The sequence below is a fragment of the Nomascus leucogenys genome, chromosome 7b (genome assembly GCF_006542625.1).
Source record: "Nomascus leucogenys isolate Asia chromosome 7b, Asia_NLE_v1, whole genome shotgun sequence".
Lineage (NCBI taxonomy): Eukaryota > Metazoa > Chordata > Mammalia > Primates > Hylobatidae > Nomascus > Nomascus leucogenys.
The window spans coordinates 68646405-68669189 of record NC_044387.1 but is presented as its reverse complement, the minus strand read 5'-3'; the positions used below and the strand labels follow the sequence as shown (position 1 = coordinate 68669189).

Sequence of the window (22785 nt, the reverse complement as noted above, 5' to 3'; positions counted from 1 at the left end):
GCCTACCTCATATTTTGCTTTTTCATAACTGACTTAGCCAAATCTACTCAGCTTTGATGTTGAGATTAAATGTTATATGAAAAATGAGCAATATGGCTTCAACAAAATAATAAAAGATGAGAATCTCACAAAGATTTAACAGCTGCTCTCATTTAAGAAAACTAGCCAGATACTATATCCATTGTAGTTCATATTAATCATCAATAAAGAAGCTTAAGCAAGTAACTAGAATTTTACAGTCTTTTGCAAATAAATTTAATATCATTTAATCATATATTGCAAAGAAAAATAATGAGCATACACAGTATGGCTAAATGCGCCAATGCCGATGGAAGTCTCTACTAAAGTAAAGACACTCGGTTTATTTAGTTAAACTGGTCATCTCTCAATTGGGAGTGGGGGTGAGGTTGAACGAACATAACAGAAAACATGTCTCCCAGCAGAGGATCTCCCCTCCGGCTTCATGCTGGGTTTTCTGCATCCAGGCCCATCCTACTGTGACACATGCTATCAGGCTTGCTGACTCTTTGCTGATGCTTTTTTGATCTGCCTGATGTTGAACTGAAAACAATTCCGAGGGTGTTCCAAGACTGGCTGTTTGGGACATCACACCGTTTCATACTCTACTCAGTGCAGAAGAAGAAATAACATACTACAAACCACTTCACTCAAATACCAAATCTCTGACCAAATCATAGGGCTGAAGAACATCTCCAGTCATCCAATCCAGTTCCTCGAATCTTGGCAGATAGTCTACCTAACTTATAAGCAAAAACTATTCATCCTGTATTTAATTAAGTCAAATTAACTTATACTACAATGAGTCAAGGGGCGGGGGCAGGGAAGAGAGAAGCATATTTGTAAACACATTTTCTATCTGTCCCATATAAGCTAGAACATTTGGAAAAATAATCAACCAAAGTTATCTACGATAATGCATATTTTAACCCAAACTAGATTAACATAGGAAGTCACTTCACTACTAAAATAAGAAAAAAAATACAAAAAAATTAAACTTTTTGAAACCTTCAAGTCGTTTTGACAATTATATGATTCAAGCTACTTAAAAAAAAATTAAGTCCTAATGACAAGAATACATCTTCTTTTGGAAGTAAAGTTTTCAATATGCTAAGTGACATTCAATAACATGAATTTTTTTAGTATTCTTTTCCTATATGCTTCCTTTCAAATAAATGTATTCACTTTTCTTTTTTTTAGAATATGTAAAATATAAAAGCCTATGACAAAATATAAACCCTACTCTGTTCTCTCTGAAATAACTATTTTTTCACACAACTAAATCTTAACTACAAAAAACTGAGGGCAAGGGAGAATAATAGTTTCAAGTTGCTTTATCTTATCATATAACCTCTAAGATAAGATAAAATCACTATGACCAAACTTAAGAGTTTTCCTGATTCTGACAACTTAAAAAAAAAATCCCAATGTTGCAACCAAGGATGAAGATAAAGCTATAAAATACTTCATGAAATACAAAATGTAGAACAAAACATCATACAAATAATGAACATAAAAACCAGACTAAAGAAGTTGAGTATCTGACAATCCTTTCCCTTAAAAATCAAGTAATTTTAACAAATTATTTTATCACCTACAAGTTAGGAAGGCTGTGATTGTACACTAGCTTGAGTGTTCCCGTAAGAGATGTGCTAAATACCACTACAGAAGCTTCTTACCATTAATAATCACTTAGCAATCCAATGATCAAAAGGTTAATCCACTAAATAAATTTGATTTGATATTACAATTCCATTGCTAAGAACACTAAAATAGTAGATGTGATCCTAAGACCAAAATGTCCTTCTTTAGTCATCTGCCTCATGAAATACAGTCAATTCCATTTTGCTCTAGGGCCAATGAGCCATTTGAGGTATTCTGTGTCTTCTTGATTTCTTTTTCCTTTCCTACTTTCCAACATTTGCTTATTTCACTATTTATTAACACTTCCATCAGAGGACAAGTGAGATGTAAGGGAAGGTGCAATTCAAACCAGACAGTTTTACTCCTTATTAACAACTCTGCTGCGAAAGAATGAACGTGAGAAAGAGATAGAATAAAAACGTTAGCTAGGATCAGAAGTTGAAATGAGTGTCTAAAAGGAAGTTCTGAAATTATAGCTTAATTGTAATGATTCATGCCCTTCCTCTGGAAATTAACTATCCGATTGTAAAACTAATATTTGTATCATAGGTACCTACGTCTTAAGCAATGTAAAAGAATCCCACGTTTTAGCCCCCCTGTGTCCTTACAGGAGGCATTCCGAGTCTTCCTAGAGATACCTCTAAGTCAGGTAAGCTGAAGACAGTTGTCACCTGCTTGTATGGATCTCTGGATATTAATCACCTGGTGTGTGCATGCAGCTGCCTATGATGAAGGCATGGTATTTGTCACCATCCTCATCCCCTTCCTCACTCTGCTAATCTCACACTTCCCAACTAAGGTAACCTGGGTAGCACAAGGATAATAAATGAAAGATTCTCTTTTTTAAAAAAAAGGACTAGAAGAAGAATGAAGACTACTTTCAAATTCAGCAAATGTTCTCAATAAGAGGAAGGCCTCACAACACGAGTCACAGCTTCAGGCTGCATACTGAAAACACAGGTTTGGATACCAGAATCATCTTATTCTCCACACCAATAACCATATGATTAAAAATCAGCAATGGGAGGCCTGTGCACGGCTCCCAGTCTTGTTTTGTATGGATCAGTGTTGAAAACTCAGATTTCTAGGCTCTGTAAAAACTGGGCAATCTGGCAACACTGAAACAACAGGGCCACGTGGCAATGATTAGCTGGAACAGGGTGGCTCAGATGGGATGTGAGAACTTCCACTGGCCAGAGTTCCACTGCAGCCCAGTTCCTACAAGCCAGGCCCACGTAGGCATGTCAGCTTGCCACCCCTGCCATAAGATGAAGCATTCTGCCTGATGAACAAGTCAGAAAAATGGGGCAAGTAAGGCACACAAGCCATAAACCCCAGTGTGATGGTGAACTGTGCCTTTAATCTAGATGCATTTAACATGAGACTCCATCCGCTCCTCTCATAACAGATCTGCTTTAATTTTAGTTCCCTTTCCATTTGTCTCAGGGTTATGTAACCTCACAGGAGGTCACACAAGTCTCCCAAAAAAGAAATTTAAGCTGTCTTTTAAAAATAAAAAAAGAACCATGCATAACAAAGACAAACACAAAACTGAAACTTGCGTTTTCTCCCTTATAAAAAAGCTTCACCCTCCCTGTAAATCTCAAAATTATAATCTTAAGGGAAGAAGAAATTAAAACACAGACGACAGAAAACTGCGGCCTGCCCTGAGGACATACGATATACCATACTCTCAACATGCTATCAAGCAAAAAATATCATTAACATCTTACCATCTTCCAGCTCCAGACAAAGATTGTAGACGGCCACAGGCCTCTTGGATCTCTGGCCTTGTCTCTTCGACTGCCTTGGTGGCGCATTTGGGGGTGATGCTGACAGGCAGGTGGGCTCAGGGAATGTAGTATCAGGTGGTGTCCGAAAAATCTGCCAACAAAGCATAAAGGACAGGAATTATTTACCATGAACAGAAACCTATGTGTTACTCCAGTAAACCAGCACCACAACATTTGATATGGAGTTCATTCAAGATAGGCTAGAGCCCAAAATCCATTCCTTCCAATGAAGGGAAGAGGTCATAGCCTTTTATTTTTTTAACAGAAGATTCCAAAATAAAATCTCCGATTAAATTTACGTCTAAACAACATCAGACTGTTATACATCAAATAATTCATTCCAAAACTAAACAAGTAAAACTACCTTTAGCAGATATAGACAGTACCACAGCCCTTCATCTCCAAAGGAGGCAGCCAGGATAAAACACTAAAAACAAGTATTCCATTAAATTTTACAGAAGGTTATATTTACACCAAAACGTTGGCCTCAATTTTTTCCAAACTACGTAAACAGAAACATATGACTGCAAATACTTTTTAGACATTTAAAAATAGCCTATGCTTATGAAATTACCTTTCTAGCTTCCCATTTACATTTTTCATAAAATGTTTTCTAGATTTTATCAATTCATTTAATACCCTCTAACCCCTCTTTTATTTCCCCTTTCATTTATGAAACCTAGAATATTAGCACCTTGATTTATCTATAATGTCATTCATAGATCAGTAATAATAACATTAATTAAAATGTGCTGCTCCTTTGCTTAGCAAATTTCTTCTTTTGAGAAAAGCAATTTGTGCCACAAAAGAAAGCATATCACACAGAGGTGATTGATAATAGACCCCCTCTATAGCTCTGAGACCCCAGTTCGGAGGCTTCCTTCCAGCAACGCTGCAGGCCCTTCATCCTTCAATAAAGTCATAAAGTAAAATACATTAGAGATATCAACCTAATAGAAGCTGCATCTCCAAAGGGCTGACGTTCCTCAGGTGGAAGCAGAAAACAGGAAGAAAGCCAGCCAGCTTTAAACAAAATATGAATATAAAACCCACAAATACCTAATGTATGCAGGGCTTAAATCCTAGACGGTGGGTTGATGGATGCAGCAAACCATCATGGCACATGTATACCTATGTAACAAACCTGCACATTCTGCACATCTATCCCAGAACCTGCACGTTCTGCACATGTATAATTTAAAAACAAAAAGCACTGTGAGAATGTCTCACTGTTTTATATTTTTTATATTAAAAGTGGTACACAACCTTCGATACAAGTGAGGGTGTATCACTTACATATGTGTATCACTGAACAACTAACAACGATGCTGGAGTTTTAATTGCACAGTCTAAAAGTTTGCATCTAAAAACTATTATATACCAATAAAAATAAGCTACTTCAAAGAGAGCATTTGCTTTATAGTCCCATACTGCCCCCTCATGTGTAAATGAAATTTTTAAAAAATGATTTGTTACTGTAGACAAATATGTGCTAGTGAAAATTTAATTTATTGCTCCCACTGGTAACCTGCCAACACCATGTTTCCACAAAATCTGTGTTCCAATAGACCACTCTGGCCAATAGCAAACGACTTATCTGTCTAAAAAATCCTCTGCTGCCTGGACTATCATCCACAGCTGGATTTACTGCCATTTGTCATTGTTCAGATGTAAGAAGGTTGTGTGGTGGTGGGAACAGGAGAGCAGTTAAATTGAGAAGTCCGATAACAGTGAAGGAGAGAAGGAAAGCCAGAAAACATGACTCCACTGAAAAAAAAAATGGCACCTGTGACATTTAAAACAGCTCCCTGGCTTACCTACTAATATGTTTGATGTTTACAAATATGGCAGATGTCTCTAGGATGTCACCAGAATAGAAAACCAAACTATATACACAGCCAGTATATCCAAAGCGTAAATTAGCAATGAAAAAGTCATATCCCAACAACTGGTGATGGATAGATGATAACCTTCCAAACAGACCCTCTTATAGGATCATACTGACTGGAACAGAGCAAATGCTGAAAACTGCCCCACCTCTTTCCTCCAGTTTGAAGTGAGGGTGTTAGGGAAAGGGTGTGCCGGGGTGAGGTGTGGAGGCAACCCCAAACTACAGACCCAGACTACCAAGCAAAATGAGACACTGCAGAGGACTGATCTCAGTCCTTCCCAGCACCTCAGTCCAAATCTCAGGGCTGGGTCCAACCTGGGTTGGTCTCCAGAAGACTTAAGACACTGTTTAGCTCACATCAGAATATCTGGGAATGAGGAACAGGCTTTGGAGTCTGTTTTGTTTTCTTTGGTTTACCTCTTAAAGCTCCTCAGGTGATTCTTTTGTGTAGCCAAGACTAAGAAACAGTGATTTAGATATAGGTATTCCACAGTTATTTCACACTTGCCTTGGATGAACAAAAGTCAAAATCAAAACACCAGAAAATGGAAGTGTAAATGCATTCAACCATTGTAGAAGACAGTGTGGTGATTCCTCTAAGATTTAGAAACAGAAATATTAATATCATTTGACCCAGAAATCCCATTACTGGGTATATACCCAAAGGAATGCAAATCATTCTGTTATAAAGATACACGCACATGTATGTTCACTGCAACACTATTCACAATAGCAAAGATGTGGAATCAACCCAAATGCCCACCAATAATAGACTGGATAAAGAAAATGTGGTATATATATATTGTAGAATACTATGCAGTCATAAAAAGGAACAAGATCCTGTCCTTTGCAGGGACATAGATGGAGCTGGAAGCCATTATCCTCAGCAAACTAATGCAGGAATAAAAAAACAAAAACAAAAACAAAAAAATGCATGTTCTCACTTGTAAGTAGGAGCTGAACAAGGAGAACCCATGGACGCATGGGGTGAACACACACTGGGGCCTGTCAGCAGGGCAGGGGGAGGGAGAGCAACAGGAAGAATAGCTAATGCATGCGGGGCTTAATACCTAGGTGATGGGTTGATAGGTGCAGCAAACCAGCATGCCACACGTTCATGTAACAAACCTGCAAATCCTGTACATGTAGCCCCAGAACTTAAAAGCTGAAGGGAAAAAAAACACCAGAAAAATTATTTCTAAAATTTGGCACTGTACATATATAATCAATTCCTTAAACCTTGCCAAGTCTTGAGGTATAAAATATGTCAAAGATTCTAAATACACACCCCACCCTCAATAAGCTCTATGTTGTATAGGCTGAACATTCCAAATCCAAAAATCTGAAACCTGAAACGCTCTAAAATCTGAAATTTTTGAGCGCTGACATGACACTCAAAGGAAATGCTCACTGGAGCATTCTGAATTTCAGATGTTCAGATTTGGGACACTCAACTATTACACATAATGCAAATCTTCAAAACTCAAAAAAAAATCGAAATTCACAACACTTCTGGTCCCAAGCATTTCCATTAAGGGATACTAAACCTGTATTAGCATTTCAGAAAGCTAAGCTATTACCCCAATTAACACGGGTAGCAAATCACAGATGCTCATCTGAGACAGCACTATCCTGGCTTTTAAATCTTAACAGCTATGAAAGGTTAGGTTAGACTTTTTTTTTTTTTTTTTTTTTTTTAGGTGGGGTCTCACTCTGTCACCCAGGCTGGAGTGCAATGGCGCAATCTCGGCTCGGCTCGGCTTGGCTCACTGCAACTTCCACCTCCTGGGTTCAAGCAATTCTCCTGCCTCAGCCTCCTGAGTAGCTGGGATTATAGGCGCGTGCCACCATGCCCAGCTAATTTTTGTATTTTTAGTAGAGATGGGGTTTCACCATGTTGGTTAGGCTGGTCTCTAACTCCTGACCTCATGATCCGTCCGCCTCTGCCTCCTAAAGTGCTGGGATTACAGGTGTGAGCCACCATGCCGGCCAGACTTATTTCTTAACACAGTGTATCTCATTTTCTCATGTGTACAATGAGAACCATAATGCCTGTACTATAGGGATTAAGTGACATAATGTTTATAAAGTGTTCAGTACAGTGCCTGGCACACAGTAGCCAGAAATAAATGGTAGCTATTTGTATTCATAATATAATTGTAACAGTAAATAATTATAAAAATGGATTCAGACCTCATGACTCCACTCAACTGCTATTTTAGAGGGCACTAATTTCTTGGGGTCTTGAATATTCCCCAAATTCAGTGCTCTGAGCCAAGTTATTCTAAAGTGCTCTGGAAAAGGACATCAAGCAATGGGCTAAAGAAAAGTAACAAATGGAGCACCTTTTCAAAATTCCCAAGTAACCTGGAATCAAACAAGTGTTTCCTGCATTTATTTCTGCACTTTAGCACTGAAATTTTGGATATAAATTACTTCCTAATTCATTTAATACATTTAACATTTAATAAACACCTACTAGGTAGCAAGCTTTCTCATAAGCAGTTTAATAGTCTCAACAGCCTTTGAGGTAAGTACTGTTCCACACATTTTACAAATAAACAAAGCTCAAAAATTAAACAATTAGCACAAGTCTCCACGGTTTCAAAACGGTAGAGTTGGCATCTGAAGTTGGCTTTCATTCCAAAGTCACTGCTGCCAAACTATAAAAATATTATAGGTTTATGAAACAAACAACATTTAATTCTTAGGGAAAAATACTACCAGCTAGTACTGTCTTTTATCTGTTTAGAAAGAGTAAAATGGGGAATAGCTACATAAATTCACCATCCCTTTCTACATGTTCTGAGAATGCATTACCTTTATATGCATTTACATTGTCTTCCAGTGCCCCAGTTCTGAAGCCTTTTTTTTTTTTTTTTTTTTTTTTTTTTTGGATACAAAGCCATGCTCTGATGGTCTCTCTGAAACACCAGGAATGACTTAAAGAGACACTGTTTTTAGATCTACAATAAGAGAAAATAGTAAAACTATTTACTTTAAAATTCTGACCTGTGATTTTGGCAATCGAATTCTAGAAGATAAAATGTAGTTTCTCTTGTTCTACACTGCCAAGATGTGTATATAATATATACACAAATGTAACACTGATTTGCCAATTCTAGAACCACTGCATGGATGCAAATGCCTCTCAGTGCCCAGGTCTCTTTCTAAGATTACCCAGCTCTCCCAACTTTCCTGGCATCAAACCTCTCATTGCCTTTGTTCCACAAGAGATGAACTCATCTTAAGCAATATTGAGAATCAAGAGATTACATCTATTCAAAACTTTTTTCCACCCATGGTGAAAATTTCTTCACAGCACCTATGTATTTACAACATAAGAAAAACTCAAGTCTGACAATCCAATGACAAAAAACACTCCGCGCGTAGGCATGCCAGGTAAGGAAGTGCTTGCTTACTTGGGTCTCCTAAGAGTGCCAGCACAAACAGAAGTCTGGCACCGCTGTTCAGAGTGACAGATTCCTCAGACACAACACAATGGATATTTATGCTCATGGGACTCAGCCATTTATATAAATCCCTCCCCAAGTCCTTCATGCTCTGCTACCAGGGACCACATGTGGAAATGACTGCAGCACTTCTGCCAGAAATACTTTGCCAGTAACAGGATATAAGATGGTCTCTGCAAATTTTGCTTTAGCACACAACTTAAACCTGCTGCATTTGATTGAAATGAATTAATAAATACTTAAGTCCACAGTATCGATCTACCTATGTAATGATATCACACTTCCTCTCCCTGAATTCCTTTACATACGCACACATACTCATATATATATATATATAGATATATATATATATATATATATATAGATATATATATATGGTTACTGGCTCATAACTGCCACAGCTCTCATTATAATGTTGGGATGCTTTAGGCCTTGGAAGCAGGCCTCAGAAAACAGAATCTCTCTCTGCTCTCCCCAAGGTAGGTATCTTCCCCTGCATTAAAGAGCTGGCCTTCCTGGCTTACCTATTAATTATTTATATTAAAAGAAAAAGCACGCAACCTTTGATACAATTGAGGGTGTATCAGGTACTGTCTATACCTGGTAAAGATAGTTTTACTTGTTTCGTTTTGAAATGAATTATTTGATGTATAACGATTTGATGTTGCTTTGACTTAAATTTAATCAGAGATTTTATTTTGGAATCCTCTATTAAAAAAATAAATTCTCTGACCTTCCTTGTCTGACTTTAGGTCATAAGACCTCCATTTAAGAAGGTGTCTCGCTCTATATTCTGGAGAAGGGAATGCTGCACAGAGAGGCCAAGAAGAATCTGAACAGTCAGGTATTGCTGGGTTTCTCTTTCAGTCCATTAGCATTAGATCAGACCCTTTTCGTACAATTATATTTCTGCTTGGTGGTCAATAATGCCCATCCAATGAAGTCTCCATAAAGGGCCCAAGAGGGTAGGGTATGAAAAGCTTCTGGAGAGCTGAACACAGAGGTTCCTGGAGGGTGGTGCACCAAGGGGAGGCATGGAAGCTCCACACCCCTTCCTCCATAGCTCACCCTATGCATCTCTTTATCTGTATCCCTAGCAATATCCTTTATTAATTAATTAATTTTTTTTTTTTTTACTTGAGACAGAGGCTCACTCTGTCCCCCAGGCTGGGGTGCAGTGGTGCAACCTTGGCTCACTGCAATCTCCATTACCCGGGCTCAAGCAATTCTTCTGCCTCAGCCTCCCTAGTAGCTGGGATTACAGGCATGCACCACCACACCCAGCTAGTTTTTTGTTGTTGTTGTTGTTTTTTAAATAGAGATGAGGTTTCACTATGTTGCCCAGGCTGGTCTTAAACTCCTGGCCTCAAGTGATCTGCCTGCTGCAGCTTCCCAAAGTGTGCAATGTCCCTTATAATAAATCAGTAAATGTGTTTGAGCTCTGTGAGCCACTCTAGCAAATTAATCAAAACCAAAGCAGGGGTTGTGGGAACCCCAAGTGGAAGCCAGTCAGTCAGAATTTCTGGAGGCCCGGACTTGCGACTAGCATCTGAAAAGGGGGCAGTCTTGGGGACTAAGCCCTCAATCCGTAGCATCTGGCACTACCTTCAGGTAGACGGTGTTGGAGTTGAACAGGAGGACACCTAGCTGGTGCTCACTGCAGAGCTGACTGCTTGCTTGGTGTGTAGGAAAAACCCCCACACATCTGGACACAAAGGTTTTCTGTGTTGATTATTGTGTTATAAGAAAACAATTTGAATTTTTTTCCTCAATTTTTTTTTTTCTTTCAGAGACAACGTCTTGCTCTAATTGCCCAAGATAGAGCACGGTGGCACAATCACAGGTCGCTGCAGCCTTGAACTCCTGAGCTCAAGCAATCCTCCTGCCTCAGCCTCTTAAGTAATTAGGACTTCAGGCGCATGCCACCACAACCAAGTAATTTTTAATGTTTTTTGTAGAGACAGGGTCCGTTTTGTTACCCAGGCTAATCTCAAACTCCTGGTCTCAAGTGACCCTCCCACCCCAGCCTCTCAAAGCACTGGGATTACAGGTATGAGTCACTGCATCCAGCTCCAGTAATTCTTTTTTAAAAAGATGTTTCTACCAACGCGTTCACTGGTCTTTATTATGATAGAAGATTATGTTTGTATATTCCTATGATCTCAAATGATAACAGTTGCAACTTTTGGGTATTTGCCACATGCCTGACATTATGCCAAGTGCTTGACTTACAAAGATTTGAACCCACTTCCCTCACTCCACTGTACATGTGGAGTGACCACTGTGTTCCATTGCCTCCAACATCACCCAGTCATACCAAGCCCCATTCACAATGTGTCATCTGTGCTGATGTCTTATTTCACAGAACTATACTTATCCATAAGCAGACAGAGGTATTTCCAGAAGACAGCTAGAAATCAACGCAGGCTCTCCTAAGTTAATATAGAAAGGAGGGACAGAAATAAAATGTCCAATCTTCTTTCTAAAAGAGCATAGTTATAAAATGGCCAAATACTACTTTGAGCTTTGGAGTCTACAGGTTTAAGCAAACCCTGATCACCTTGGGGTTGTGTGACTAGGTTCGCTCCAAGGTAACCTGAACTTCCACCTACGACTTAACCTCAGAGTAGCTACCACATGAACAGTACAGAGAGAAAGCAATGAAAACCTTTTCCAACTCTCTGTCCTTGAATCACCATGACTAAATAAGGGTCTTTTCTAGAAAATTTAACTAGAATTGACGACAGGGTCTGACAGTAAAATACCAGTCGGGTTCAGGCTTGAGGCTGGAAATATTCTACGGTTTCATGTTTGTTCTGGTTCATTAAAACTCAGAATCTTGGAGCTGGAAAGTATCCTAGTTATCCCTTAGGCCAAGCCCATTATTTCACAGTTGAGCAAACTGAGGCCCTGTGGTTAAAGATTTGCTCATATTCATACCATTAGTCAGTGGCAGTCAGGCCTTACTCCCAGAGCAAGCCTCATGGCCAACTGCTACTTCCTATCTTGCTGGCTTTGACCCCTTCTTTCCAACAAAGTACCCCTCATGCATGTACTTCCTCTTCCGGGCAGATTTTGCTGAATAGCTGAAATTCCTCAAAGTGATTTTCCATGCATTACAGATGCAAGAGGCTGACATTAGAGCATATGAAGAGCCCTGTTTGGAGTCCTGCTGCTGCCTATCAGTATGAGGCCCTCTCTGCCATGTCACAGGAGACTAGAGAAAGGCAGCCAGGAGAAAAGAGAGGGAATAAGGGAACAGGAGACATTTCCCTGACAATGGTCACCCATCCCACAGGCCCCAACTCAGCATGAGCTTTTCAAAAAACAACTTCAACTCTGGTTTACAACTAAAACTAAAAGAAGAAAAAAGTACTTTTCTGCAATATATCAAATTGGTAGAGTTTCTGTTTTTCTAATTTTGTTTATGTTTTATTTTGGGAAACATTTTTAGACCCCTTTCCCAAGTTCCAGTGGGACATACCATATTGATTTCAGTAGCACTCTATACGCTAAATAGAGTGATACATAGCCGACTTTGGTTTTTGCATTAAAGGTTTCAGCATATTGACAATCTTTATCAATCAGACTTTATAAAGTACAACACACTCCAGAACTACCTATTGCACCCATAGCATTTTCAGTGCCACTAACTAGGGATGCGACATCAATGTCCTGCTTCTTCCAGTGTTTCTCAAAGACCAACAGAAGGAATAATAACTTTGATAATACGCTCAGAACCAAATGGCATTAAAGAAATTTTCACTACATAAACTTTCTCCCCATCTATATCAGGTGAACCTCTCCTGATTAAGCCAAAGCTGCATCACTGTTAGGTTCACAGTGTGAACATATATCCCCAATTATAAAATGTTGTTTTCTGGTTTGCAAACCTTTAAAAACACTCCAGGTGCAGTTTTATCAATTTGCACCTGCAAACATTTGGAAAACACAGCATACAATTTCTGAAGTCAGAAGAATGTACTTCCCCAAATATAGCTGTAATGTTGACTTTCATAACCCAAATGTCTACAAATACTCTTTGCTGAGTAAAAAGCCAAAGCCTTTTTTCAATGTGTCCTTTGCTCACATGCAAACAAAAAGTTTACATTTCAGTAATAAATGCCTAGACTAACATTAATAAAATATACTCTATGTCAACTATAAGGCACACTCCATACACAACATTCCTTTTTTCCTCCTCTTCTTCCTCCTTCTTCGATGTTGGTTACAACTTCTTTTGAGGTTCCTTTTCTCCTCTCTTTTCACCCTTCTTTCTGAGCCTCAAGCCCTCCCTTAAAAATCACTGGGTGCTACTAGCAGCACAGAAGATCAAAACATAGCAAATGTAAAATTGGCAGCCCCAAAGACCTGAGGATACTCAAGAAGAGGATTTCCTCTCCTGGGCTAGTGAGAACCCTGATAAAAAAGAGTCTTCCTTAAATGACACTGGTGAAACTTTAAACTGAATATAAGTAAACACATTTAGAACTAACTGACTCATCATCTCATGAAATTTCCAATGTGAATGCTATTTTTCTTTTGGAATACAAGCCATGACCCCTAGTCATCTGGGTAGGCTACAGTAACTTTTCCTTTTTTTTTTTTTTTTTTTTGAGATGGAGTCTCGCTCTGTCGCCCAGGCCAGAGTGCAGTGGCGCAATCTCAGCTCACTGCAAGCTCCACCTCCCGGGTTCACGCCATTCTCCTGCCTCAGCCTCCCGAGTAGCTGGGACTACAGGCGCCCACCACCACGCCCAGCTACTTTTTCATATTTTTAATAGAGATGGCGTTTCACCATGTTAGGTGACCTCGTGATCCACCTGCCCCAGCCTCCCAAAGTGCTGGGATTACAGGCATAACTTTTCCTAGAAAGAAAAAATAAGCCATGGACCTCTTCATTCTCCAAAAGCAAATGTGTGAATTTTAGTCACAATGAAGAACACATCTCTTGAAAGCAGGTACATGTATTTATCAGAATCAATCTGAAACCTTTTCCAAGTACACATGTTTACAGGAATGGCTTACATATTTAAGACAGAATCCAATATTTTCTTTTTTCCATTTCCATTTCAGCTCTAATAAAAATAAAATGCCTAAAGTAAACCCATGTTTTGAAAGTGGTCAATGGTGGCACTTTAGGACAGGCTGTCCTGAAGGTGGGGGGCGGATTAGTATCAGCCTTCATACTGAATTATTGTTTCTAAAATTTATAGGAACAGTTTGCTTTTTTTAAATTGATAAACATTTTTTTCCCAAATTACAATTTATTCATGTTACAAAGGTGATAATACACATTATATTCCTTGTAGAAATGTTGGCAAACACAAAACAGCTCTTTAAAGAAGGTTAAAAAAAAAAAAAAAACCAGACAGATACCCACCATCCCCTACACAGGAACATTTCTATAAAATTTTGATGACTATTCTTTAGGGTCTTTTTCTTTTCTTAAAACATTTTGTCATTATAAGGAAGAAAAGAGTCAATATATTTAATACAACTATATATGGACCTCAGGTTCCTAGAATTTATTGAGCCCCTGGTTATACATGAGACGTGGCCTCTGCAATATATGGGTTGGTGCAAAAGTAACTGTGGTTTTTACAATTACTTTTACACCAACTTACTATTATCTATTAAGACTAAACTTTGGGGCAAGATTCAATTTCTAAACACATTAGGACAGAGCTAGATTTTACCATTCAACTGAAATGTTTCTAAACAAGGGCTTAGAAAATCTGCAAGAATACATTTTAAAAACATTCCAACAGCACACTGTTCCCACTCTCACTCCTGTCAACTTAAGTCTAGGTGGAGGTCACACATACTGGTGCCAGGCACCAGCCTCTCCTTCAGTGTGAACTGCACAATTCAGTTTAAGAAGTCTCATATATGATGACAAAGCATAATCTTTACCTCGCTCCTGCACCTTAAAAGGTATAAAGGTTCCTGCTTAGATTCTTGGATGACCTATTGGTTTGGAACTCACTGCCTCTCAGACATAGCAGCCATGTCCCAAAAGCACAGGGGGAGATTTCTCTCAGTGGGTATCACTTCACCTAGGCCTTGGACCAGCTTTGACATAAATGTTTGCAATCATAATAAATGAGGTAATGACACACTGTCAGGCGCATCCCCCTTAACTGGAAGGAGAGAGAACAGTCAGGATAATAGCCATAGAACCACACACACAGGAAGGTAGAATGCCTTCATCTCTATTACTGTTGACATGCTAATAATTGTTTGGCACTTTCATCAGTAAGACATGGCCCACCTGTCAAACTGGGTCATGCATGCTTATCTTTGTCCAAGAAAGGATTTTAAGAACCCAGCACTATCTGTTATTCTTACGTGTTTAGTTACGGGGGGATTAGCACATAGATTTTTATGTAATTCAAATCCCAACTAATAAACACAAAGGAGCCAACAATTAATGCTAAAACTAACTGGCTAAAGATGCCAAGGAACAGGATTCTTAAATATTCTCAGGGTATCTCCTGATGGATTACAGTTAATTCCAAAGAGAAAATGGCTATATTTACAACTAGGAAATAAATCAATCACTACCTGTGGCAATTTTAAAACATGGCCACAAATTCTTTGACACTCTTTCCATCAAGAGGTGGAGTCTATCTCCCTGCCCCAGGTTTCCCAAATCTGCACAGGCTCCTGAGTGCTTCAATCAATAGCTGATGTGAAAGTGAACTATATATGACTTCTGATGCTCAATCATGAAAGGCCCGACAGTCTCTAGCTTGTTTGCTGGAACACTCACTTGGAGCCCTTAGGCAGCCATGTCTGTGGGGAAGCTCAAGCTACATGAAGACACCACATGTAGGTGCTGTGCTCAACAGACCCAGGGGAGCCCAGCCTGTGAGTCAGCCCAGCCTAGGCACCAGATGTGCATGCAGAAGCCTCCAGATGATTCCAGCCCACAGCTATTCAAAATTTCCCAGCTGAAGCTCCAGACATCAAGGAGCAGAGACAAGCTAACCTCGCCCTGCCCTGCCTGAATTTGTCTCTATAATCATGAAAATAACAAGATTGGTTGTTTCAAAACACTAAATTTTGGGGTGATTTGCTATGCTCTGATAAATAACCAGAGTAACACCCAACCAAGGGATCAAAGTAAATTTCACCATTATGTCATGTGCCTCTTGTTGTGATGCACTTAGAACAATCAGCATCATCTATGTACCTCCCAAAAATACATAACTTGAATCTAACTGTGAAGAGTCAAAGTAATGATCATTTTATACAACAATTGTCCTGTACACTTCAGAAGTGCCAATGTCATGAAAGACTAAATCTGAGAAACTATTCTAAGTTAAAGGAGACTAAGTAGGCATGGCAATTATTAAACATAATGTATGATCCTGGATTGGGGCAATTTTTCTATTAAAAATGTCATTTGACGACGGGGAAGTATAAATATGGACTACCATTAGAGCAGTACATCTCAAACATTTACACACACACACAAATCACCTGGTGTTGTTATTCAAATGCAGATTCTGATTCAGCCCAGTAGTCTTCAATTCTAACAAATTCCCGGTTAATGTCAATGTGTTGGACTACGGGCCACATTTAGAGTCATGATATATAGATAACGGTATTGTGACCATATGAAATTTCCTAAATTTGTCCTTGTTTTTAGGAGACACACATTCAAATATTTAGGGATGAAGGGTTATGATATAAAGGAACTTAGTCTCAAATTATTCAACAAAAATAGCAGTAATAGAATTATACTATATAGGGTATACAATGTTTATTTTAACCATTCTTGCAACCTTTCTGTGGGTCTAAAATTTTTCAACAAAAAAAAAGGGTATGAAAGATAATACAATCAACCCTACAAGGCTGATGGTTTTATTCCAATGATACAGATGAAAAAAACAATGGTTAAAGGGATTAAACACTGGTACACAATATTACTAATAAAGGGACACAAGATCATAATGTTCATTGCTATTTAAATGTACTGTGGTCTTGAGAGAGTAACTTAACTTCTCTACAGCTCAGTCTCCTGATCCAGCTAAAAGGGTTGCACCAGACCAGAGATATCTGGAATCTCCAACATCATGTTATTAACACAGGTGTACCATTTAATCACTATATTCCTTACCTACTTCATTCACAGGGCAGAACTTCATTCTCCCTCCAACCTCATGACAAAAAAAAAGTGGCAGGGAATGGAAAACACAACTAAAAACTGTATACTTAAACTAAGACCAAAACACAGACATCTATTAAGTTTTGATTAGTTAACTATAGGAAATTTAATTTCAAAAATTAAAAACGTTTGGGAATCAAGGTATATATTCACTCTAAGGAACAGCACTGTTCCTTATTCAGATACCAGAAACCGATGTTTCACAAAAGCAGCCTTCACAACGTTCTGAATAAAGTCACCTACGCTTCCAACACTTGAGGTCCCAAAAGGAAACTCGGCTCAAAGGGCCAAAGGCAATTTCAAACATTCATTCCTAACTGCAACAAAAAATTATGCACAAAGTGAAGAGAAGAAATTGAAGCTGAGTTAGTCCATCTGACTAGATGGAGATCCCAAATTAGGCTCTGGATTGATTACTTAAAAACTGGTGACCATCTGGAAATGTAGAAAAAGATAACCAGAAACTACTACAGGTTCACTAGAAACATGTGAATTAATTTCTTTCAGTACAGGGCTTCCAGACTGGGAAACATCAAAATTCTACACATCTACATTCTAACAAGGCCTTTAAAATTATTAATACTTTATATTCTTGCACATAAAATGAAGAAATATAGCCTAGATCAGAGGATCTTAACATTTTTTACCTCAAGACTTCTTTATACTCTTATAAAAATTATTGAGGATCTCAGCCAGGCGCGGCGCCTCATGGCTATAATCCCAGCACTTTGGGAAGCCAAGGTGGGCAGATCACTTGAGGTCAGGAGTTGGAGACCAGACTGGCCAACATGGTGAAACCCTGTGTCTACTAAAAATACAAAAATTAGCCGAGCATGGTGGTGTGCACCTGTAATCCCAGCTACATGGGAGGCTGAGGCAGGAGAATCGCTTGAACCTGGGAGGCCAGAGGCTGCAGTGGGTCTATATTACGCCACTGCACTCCAGCTGAGCGACAAAGCGAGACTCCATCTTAAAAAAAAAAAAAAAAAGAAGAGACGAGACAAGACGAGAAGAGAAGCATTGAGGATCTCAAATAACTTTGTGTTTTTTTTTCCCCCAAAGAACTTTTGATCATGTGGATTATCTGTCGATCTTGACAGTAAAATAATTAAAAACTTTTAAATACATGTATTATTTAATACTAAACCATTACATATTAACATAATGATTTCTTCAAAGCAAAAATAATTTAGTGAGAAGAAGGGCATTGTATCACATTTTGCAAATCTCTTTAATGTCTGACTTAGCAGTAGACAGCCGGATTCTCTATCTCCTTCTGCATTCAATGTCTTAATATCACAGGTCACATTGCCTCTGGAAAACACCACCCTACAATTGTAAAGAATGAGTGAAAAAGGCAATTATCAGAAAAATAGCTCTCACCTCACAGATCCCTGAAAAGGTTTCAGGTGACCCCAGTTCACACTTTGAGAATCCAGTCTTACATGCTGATATAGTACACCCGATTAACAAGATTAACAACATCATACCCAACAGACACTATTCGTAGAACTACATTAATCTGCTGAGGGCTTCTCAATCTCAGCACTATTAGCATTTGGGGCCCACTAAGTCGCTGTTGTGGAGGGATTGTCCTGTGCACTTTAAGATGTTCAACATCACCCCAGCCTCTACCCACTAGATACACACCAGGACTACCACCACCCCCAGTGCGGATCACCAAAATTGTCTCTAGACACTACCAAATGTCCCCTTCAGGCCAAAATTGCTTGAGGTTGAGATCCACCACTTTAAACCTACAAAAACATTTCTAATAGCATGTCTCAGAGCTCTAATTCAGTAACTGTTAGCACCGGCTTTGTTTTCATCAGCAGAGGACATGAAACTGGGAGATACTGAATAATTTCCCGAGCAAGAAGTGCATCCAAGATGCTTTCAGCAGGTTGGAAACAAAGAGACCAGTAATACTAGATTTGACAGAAAAAACTAACAAGCAGTTCCTATGTTTTAAAAAGCAGCTGCACAAGACCAGCAATGGAGACTGTGTGCCTCAGGAGGAGCAATGCAAAAGGTCAACATAAACAGGAAGCCGAGGATGAGGCCACCACAGGCCATGACTGCAAGCTGATAACCTTTTAGACAAGATTAACAAACATGGGGCACATCCAGAAGGAGGAAGATGCTAACCCCAACTGCAGTCCTGATTGACTGGGACACGCTAGGGCATTACATTTCAGTTCTGCAGTAAGAGAATCACTGAGAAACAGAAGTGTCTCCAAAGACTGTGACCGGGAACATTCAAAGCTAAGTCATGCAACTGAAGGAACTAGAAAGAAACCCAGCAAGCCACAGTATCAATTTTTAAGTTCCAAAAGCATATCAAGTGGAAGAGGAATAACCTTGTAAACCTTGCATTTGGCCCCAGAGGTTAAAACTGGGAATTTAGGTTGAGAAGAAAGTATATCTCAGCTGAATATAAGGAGGGGAAAAGTCTTCCGAATTGCTGAAGTTACACAATGCCTGAACAGGTTAACTTGGGAGACAGCGAGTTCTGTGTCAGCAAAGTTTTACAAGGTTAAGACTGGGAGCTTTCCAAAGAGGTTCACACACCACATGCAGGGCTTGAATAGCTGACTCATGAGTCACTGAAGAAGAAGATACATACCCATCCCCAGAAGATATCCTCATCAAGCTACGTGAGCCAAGTGACTCATACTTCTCCCTACTGAGCAATCCTGTCAAGCTGACCTGTCACACTCTTCTTCCCCCTTCCCTGATAAACACTCCCTGTACCATGCTGGAATCTGAGTTCTCTTCCTTCCCTGATGACATCCACAGAGTAACCATGTGAACATGCCAATGGGGTTGCCTTGATCATTTCAGGGAGGACCTGTAACAGTCATCTCATCTTAATATTCCTTTTATTCCAATTTTCTCTTTCTGAAAGAAAAGGCGTGTCAGACAGTAAGTACACAAAAAAGGTTAATAAACTGTAACCATTTCATAAACACACACATTAAAGTCATTCTTATTTAGCTCTCTAAACAGTAACCCTTTCTTCTATAGAGAGAGCTTTTTGTCCAAGAATAAGATGATTAACCTCCCTGAAGTGTACTAAGTCCCACCGCACCTACAGGCAATTTCGTCTAATTTTTCAACATCTTATTAGGCAAAAATATGTAAATCAAGAAAAGCTATCCAGGTAGCATAGTACTGAGTGCTGTTCAGAAAAAGGCCACAAAGTTCCACTGATAAGCAAAGCATGTGTGCTGGGGAGGGCTGATGGGGAGGAAGGGAAGGGTGCATGGAAATCTTAGCCATGGAGCTGACTCTCCCAAATGCTGTTGATAGGGTGAGACAGTATGAAGAGAGGGTAACTAATCACCTGTCAGATTCTCACTGCATTTTCACTGTCAGAGTTTTTTTATCACAAGAAAAGATGCAGATAACATGGTTATTCTTCTTTAAACACATAATCTTTTTAAAATATTCCCCTTTTTCCCCTTAAAAGTACTCTCCTCTGGAAGTCAATAGGAAGTAAGTCAACAGGCAAATGAAATTCACAAAACCAAAATTCATTTTCAGTGAAACTGTGGGACATAGCTTCTGTACGTTGATGAAAGAGCTCTCTAATGCTCCACAGTGGCAGACCACCACCATTTTATTATGCTCGGAATATTCTGGCTTGGGAATGTGGGCATGGCACAGCAACAATGATCAGACTCTGCTGGGGTCAGGCAGAAGACTGGAAATAGCTGGAACAGGCTGACAAGGGTCATATATTTGACGTTCCCACCGTTTTGGTTGTCAGCTGGGTGCCTCCGTTTTCCCCACGTCATGTCTGCTAAGGTCTGAGATGACCAAGAGGTTTTTTCACACGTCCAGTGCCTGGATAGGAAAGCTGGAACAGCTAGGGCAGGCCGGGCATCCCTCCCCGTCTCTGTAGCCTCTCTACACGGTGAGCATGGGCTTCCTCAACGCTTGGCAGGCCCAGGGTGGCTGAACTTTTAACACAGCAGCTGGCTTCCTCCAGAAAAGAACATTCCAGGAGGAAAGAAGTGGCAGCTGCCAATGTTCGGGCCTTAATTAAGAGTCACTCCTGCCATAGTATAATCATCAAAACAGTCTCCAGTTCTACCCAGGTTTAAGGGAAAGAGATACTTAGACCCTCATATCTCTACGGAAGGAGTGTGAAAGAAATTTGTGGCTACTTTTAATCTGCACTAAGAGATACATGTATTTCTTTCACCTAATATTGTGTAATGAGACGGTAATTTGCATGAGTAAAATAATCAATCCCGAAGTAACTTCAACATGTAAATGCTTCACAATTAATATAATACATTAAATAGATCATATACATGTAAACACTTCTCTCATTGCTTCACGTTTTTGTCATCGAAGGACAAGACACAAAAGTCTCAATCATGAAAGAGAAAGGACATAAGAATGTAAAGTGTACAAACTCAAAGAAGAATCAGATTCACTGTTTAAAGTTTCTTCAAATTAAAACCTGGTCCCTCCAGCAACTTCCAGTTTTACCCAACAGATTAGTCAAATTGACATATTTCTACACTCTGAGATACAGAACTAGAATATTTGTTTTTTAACTAATATACATTTTAATAGCCATTTAGTTGGCTTTTTAGTCAAAGAAGAAAATCACAAAAGGGCCATAATAATTGATAACACTGATACATACAGAATATTGTAAAATTCACTACTCAAGCCTTCCTTCTCCCATATATTTCTATACATGTTTTTTTAAATAGAGATGGGGTCTCGCTATGTTGCCCAGGGCGGTGTCAAACTCCTGGGCTCAAGTGGTCCTCCTGCCTCAAGCCCTTAAAGTGCTCAGATTGCAGGCAGGAGCCAGCACACCCAGCTTATATATGTATACGAATACACAAGGGATCCTAGTAGATACGGTTCCACACTTATTATTTATTTACACACTAACTGAATGTCTAATATGGGACATGCAGCATTATAGACACTGGGAATAAACAAATAAGTGCAAAGACCCTGAGGCATAAATGTGCCTGGCATGTTCCAGGAATACCAAATAGGCCGGTGTGCCTGGAGTGTAATAAGTGAGGGTATGAAGAGCAAGTTGGATCACCAAGTGGCATGAGATTCTTTTTTTAATTTAATGCAGAGTGAGACAGGATACCAGTGAATTCAAGATGGTTCCATTTTTCAGTGTATTAGTTTTCTATTGCTGTGCAACAAATTAGCATAATCTCAGCAGCTGAAAACAAAATGCTTACTCTTACTATATTTTCTGACTCATGCTTTATATAAGGAAGCTATCAATGATCTCAAAGTTCCCATGGGTCCAGAGGCTAAGCACAGCTAAACTGTGTCCTCTGCTCTGGAGGTCCTCAGCCCACAAAGCTATAATCAAGGTGTCAGCCAAGCTGTATTCTGGACGCTGGACTGGGGATCAATCTGCTTCCAAGCTCATTCAGGTTGTTGGCAGAATTCATTTCCTTGCAGTTGCAGGACTAAAGGCCGTGGCTTTTGCTGACTATGGGCTGGAGGCTGCCTCAGCTCCTAGAGGATGCCTGTGGTTCCCTGCCACGTGGCCCTCTCCATGGACAGTTCATGTGGTTGATTACTTCGAAACAAATGGGAGAATTTCTCTCTCTGGTCTAAGACAATCTTATATAATAAAATATTTACCTCTGCTGTATTCTACTGAGTAGAATCAAGTTACAGATACTTGCACACAAGGGCCTGGGTCACTGGAGGTTATCTTAGGGTGTGTCTGCCACAATCACTATCACTATTTAAATCTATGCATTCTTTTCAAAAGGCTGCAGAATG

At 39.4% G+C, this 22785-nt stretch overlaps 1 protein-coding gene across 1 annotated transcript in view; it reads right to left on the bottom strand.

Annotated features, from left to right (window-relative positions):
- ARHGAP10 (Rho GTPase activating protein 10) overlaps positions 1-22785 on the bottom strand; it is a 348170-nt gene that overhangs the window by 54992 nt on the left and 270393 nt on the right. Inside the window, exon 19 of the mRNA XM_030816218.1 lies at positions 3396-3546. Coding sequence (XP_030672078.1) covers positions 3396-3546 — 151 coding nt within the window. The remainder of the gene's footprint in view (positions 1-3395; positions 3547-22785) is intronic.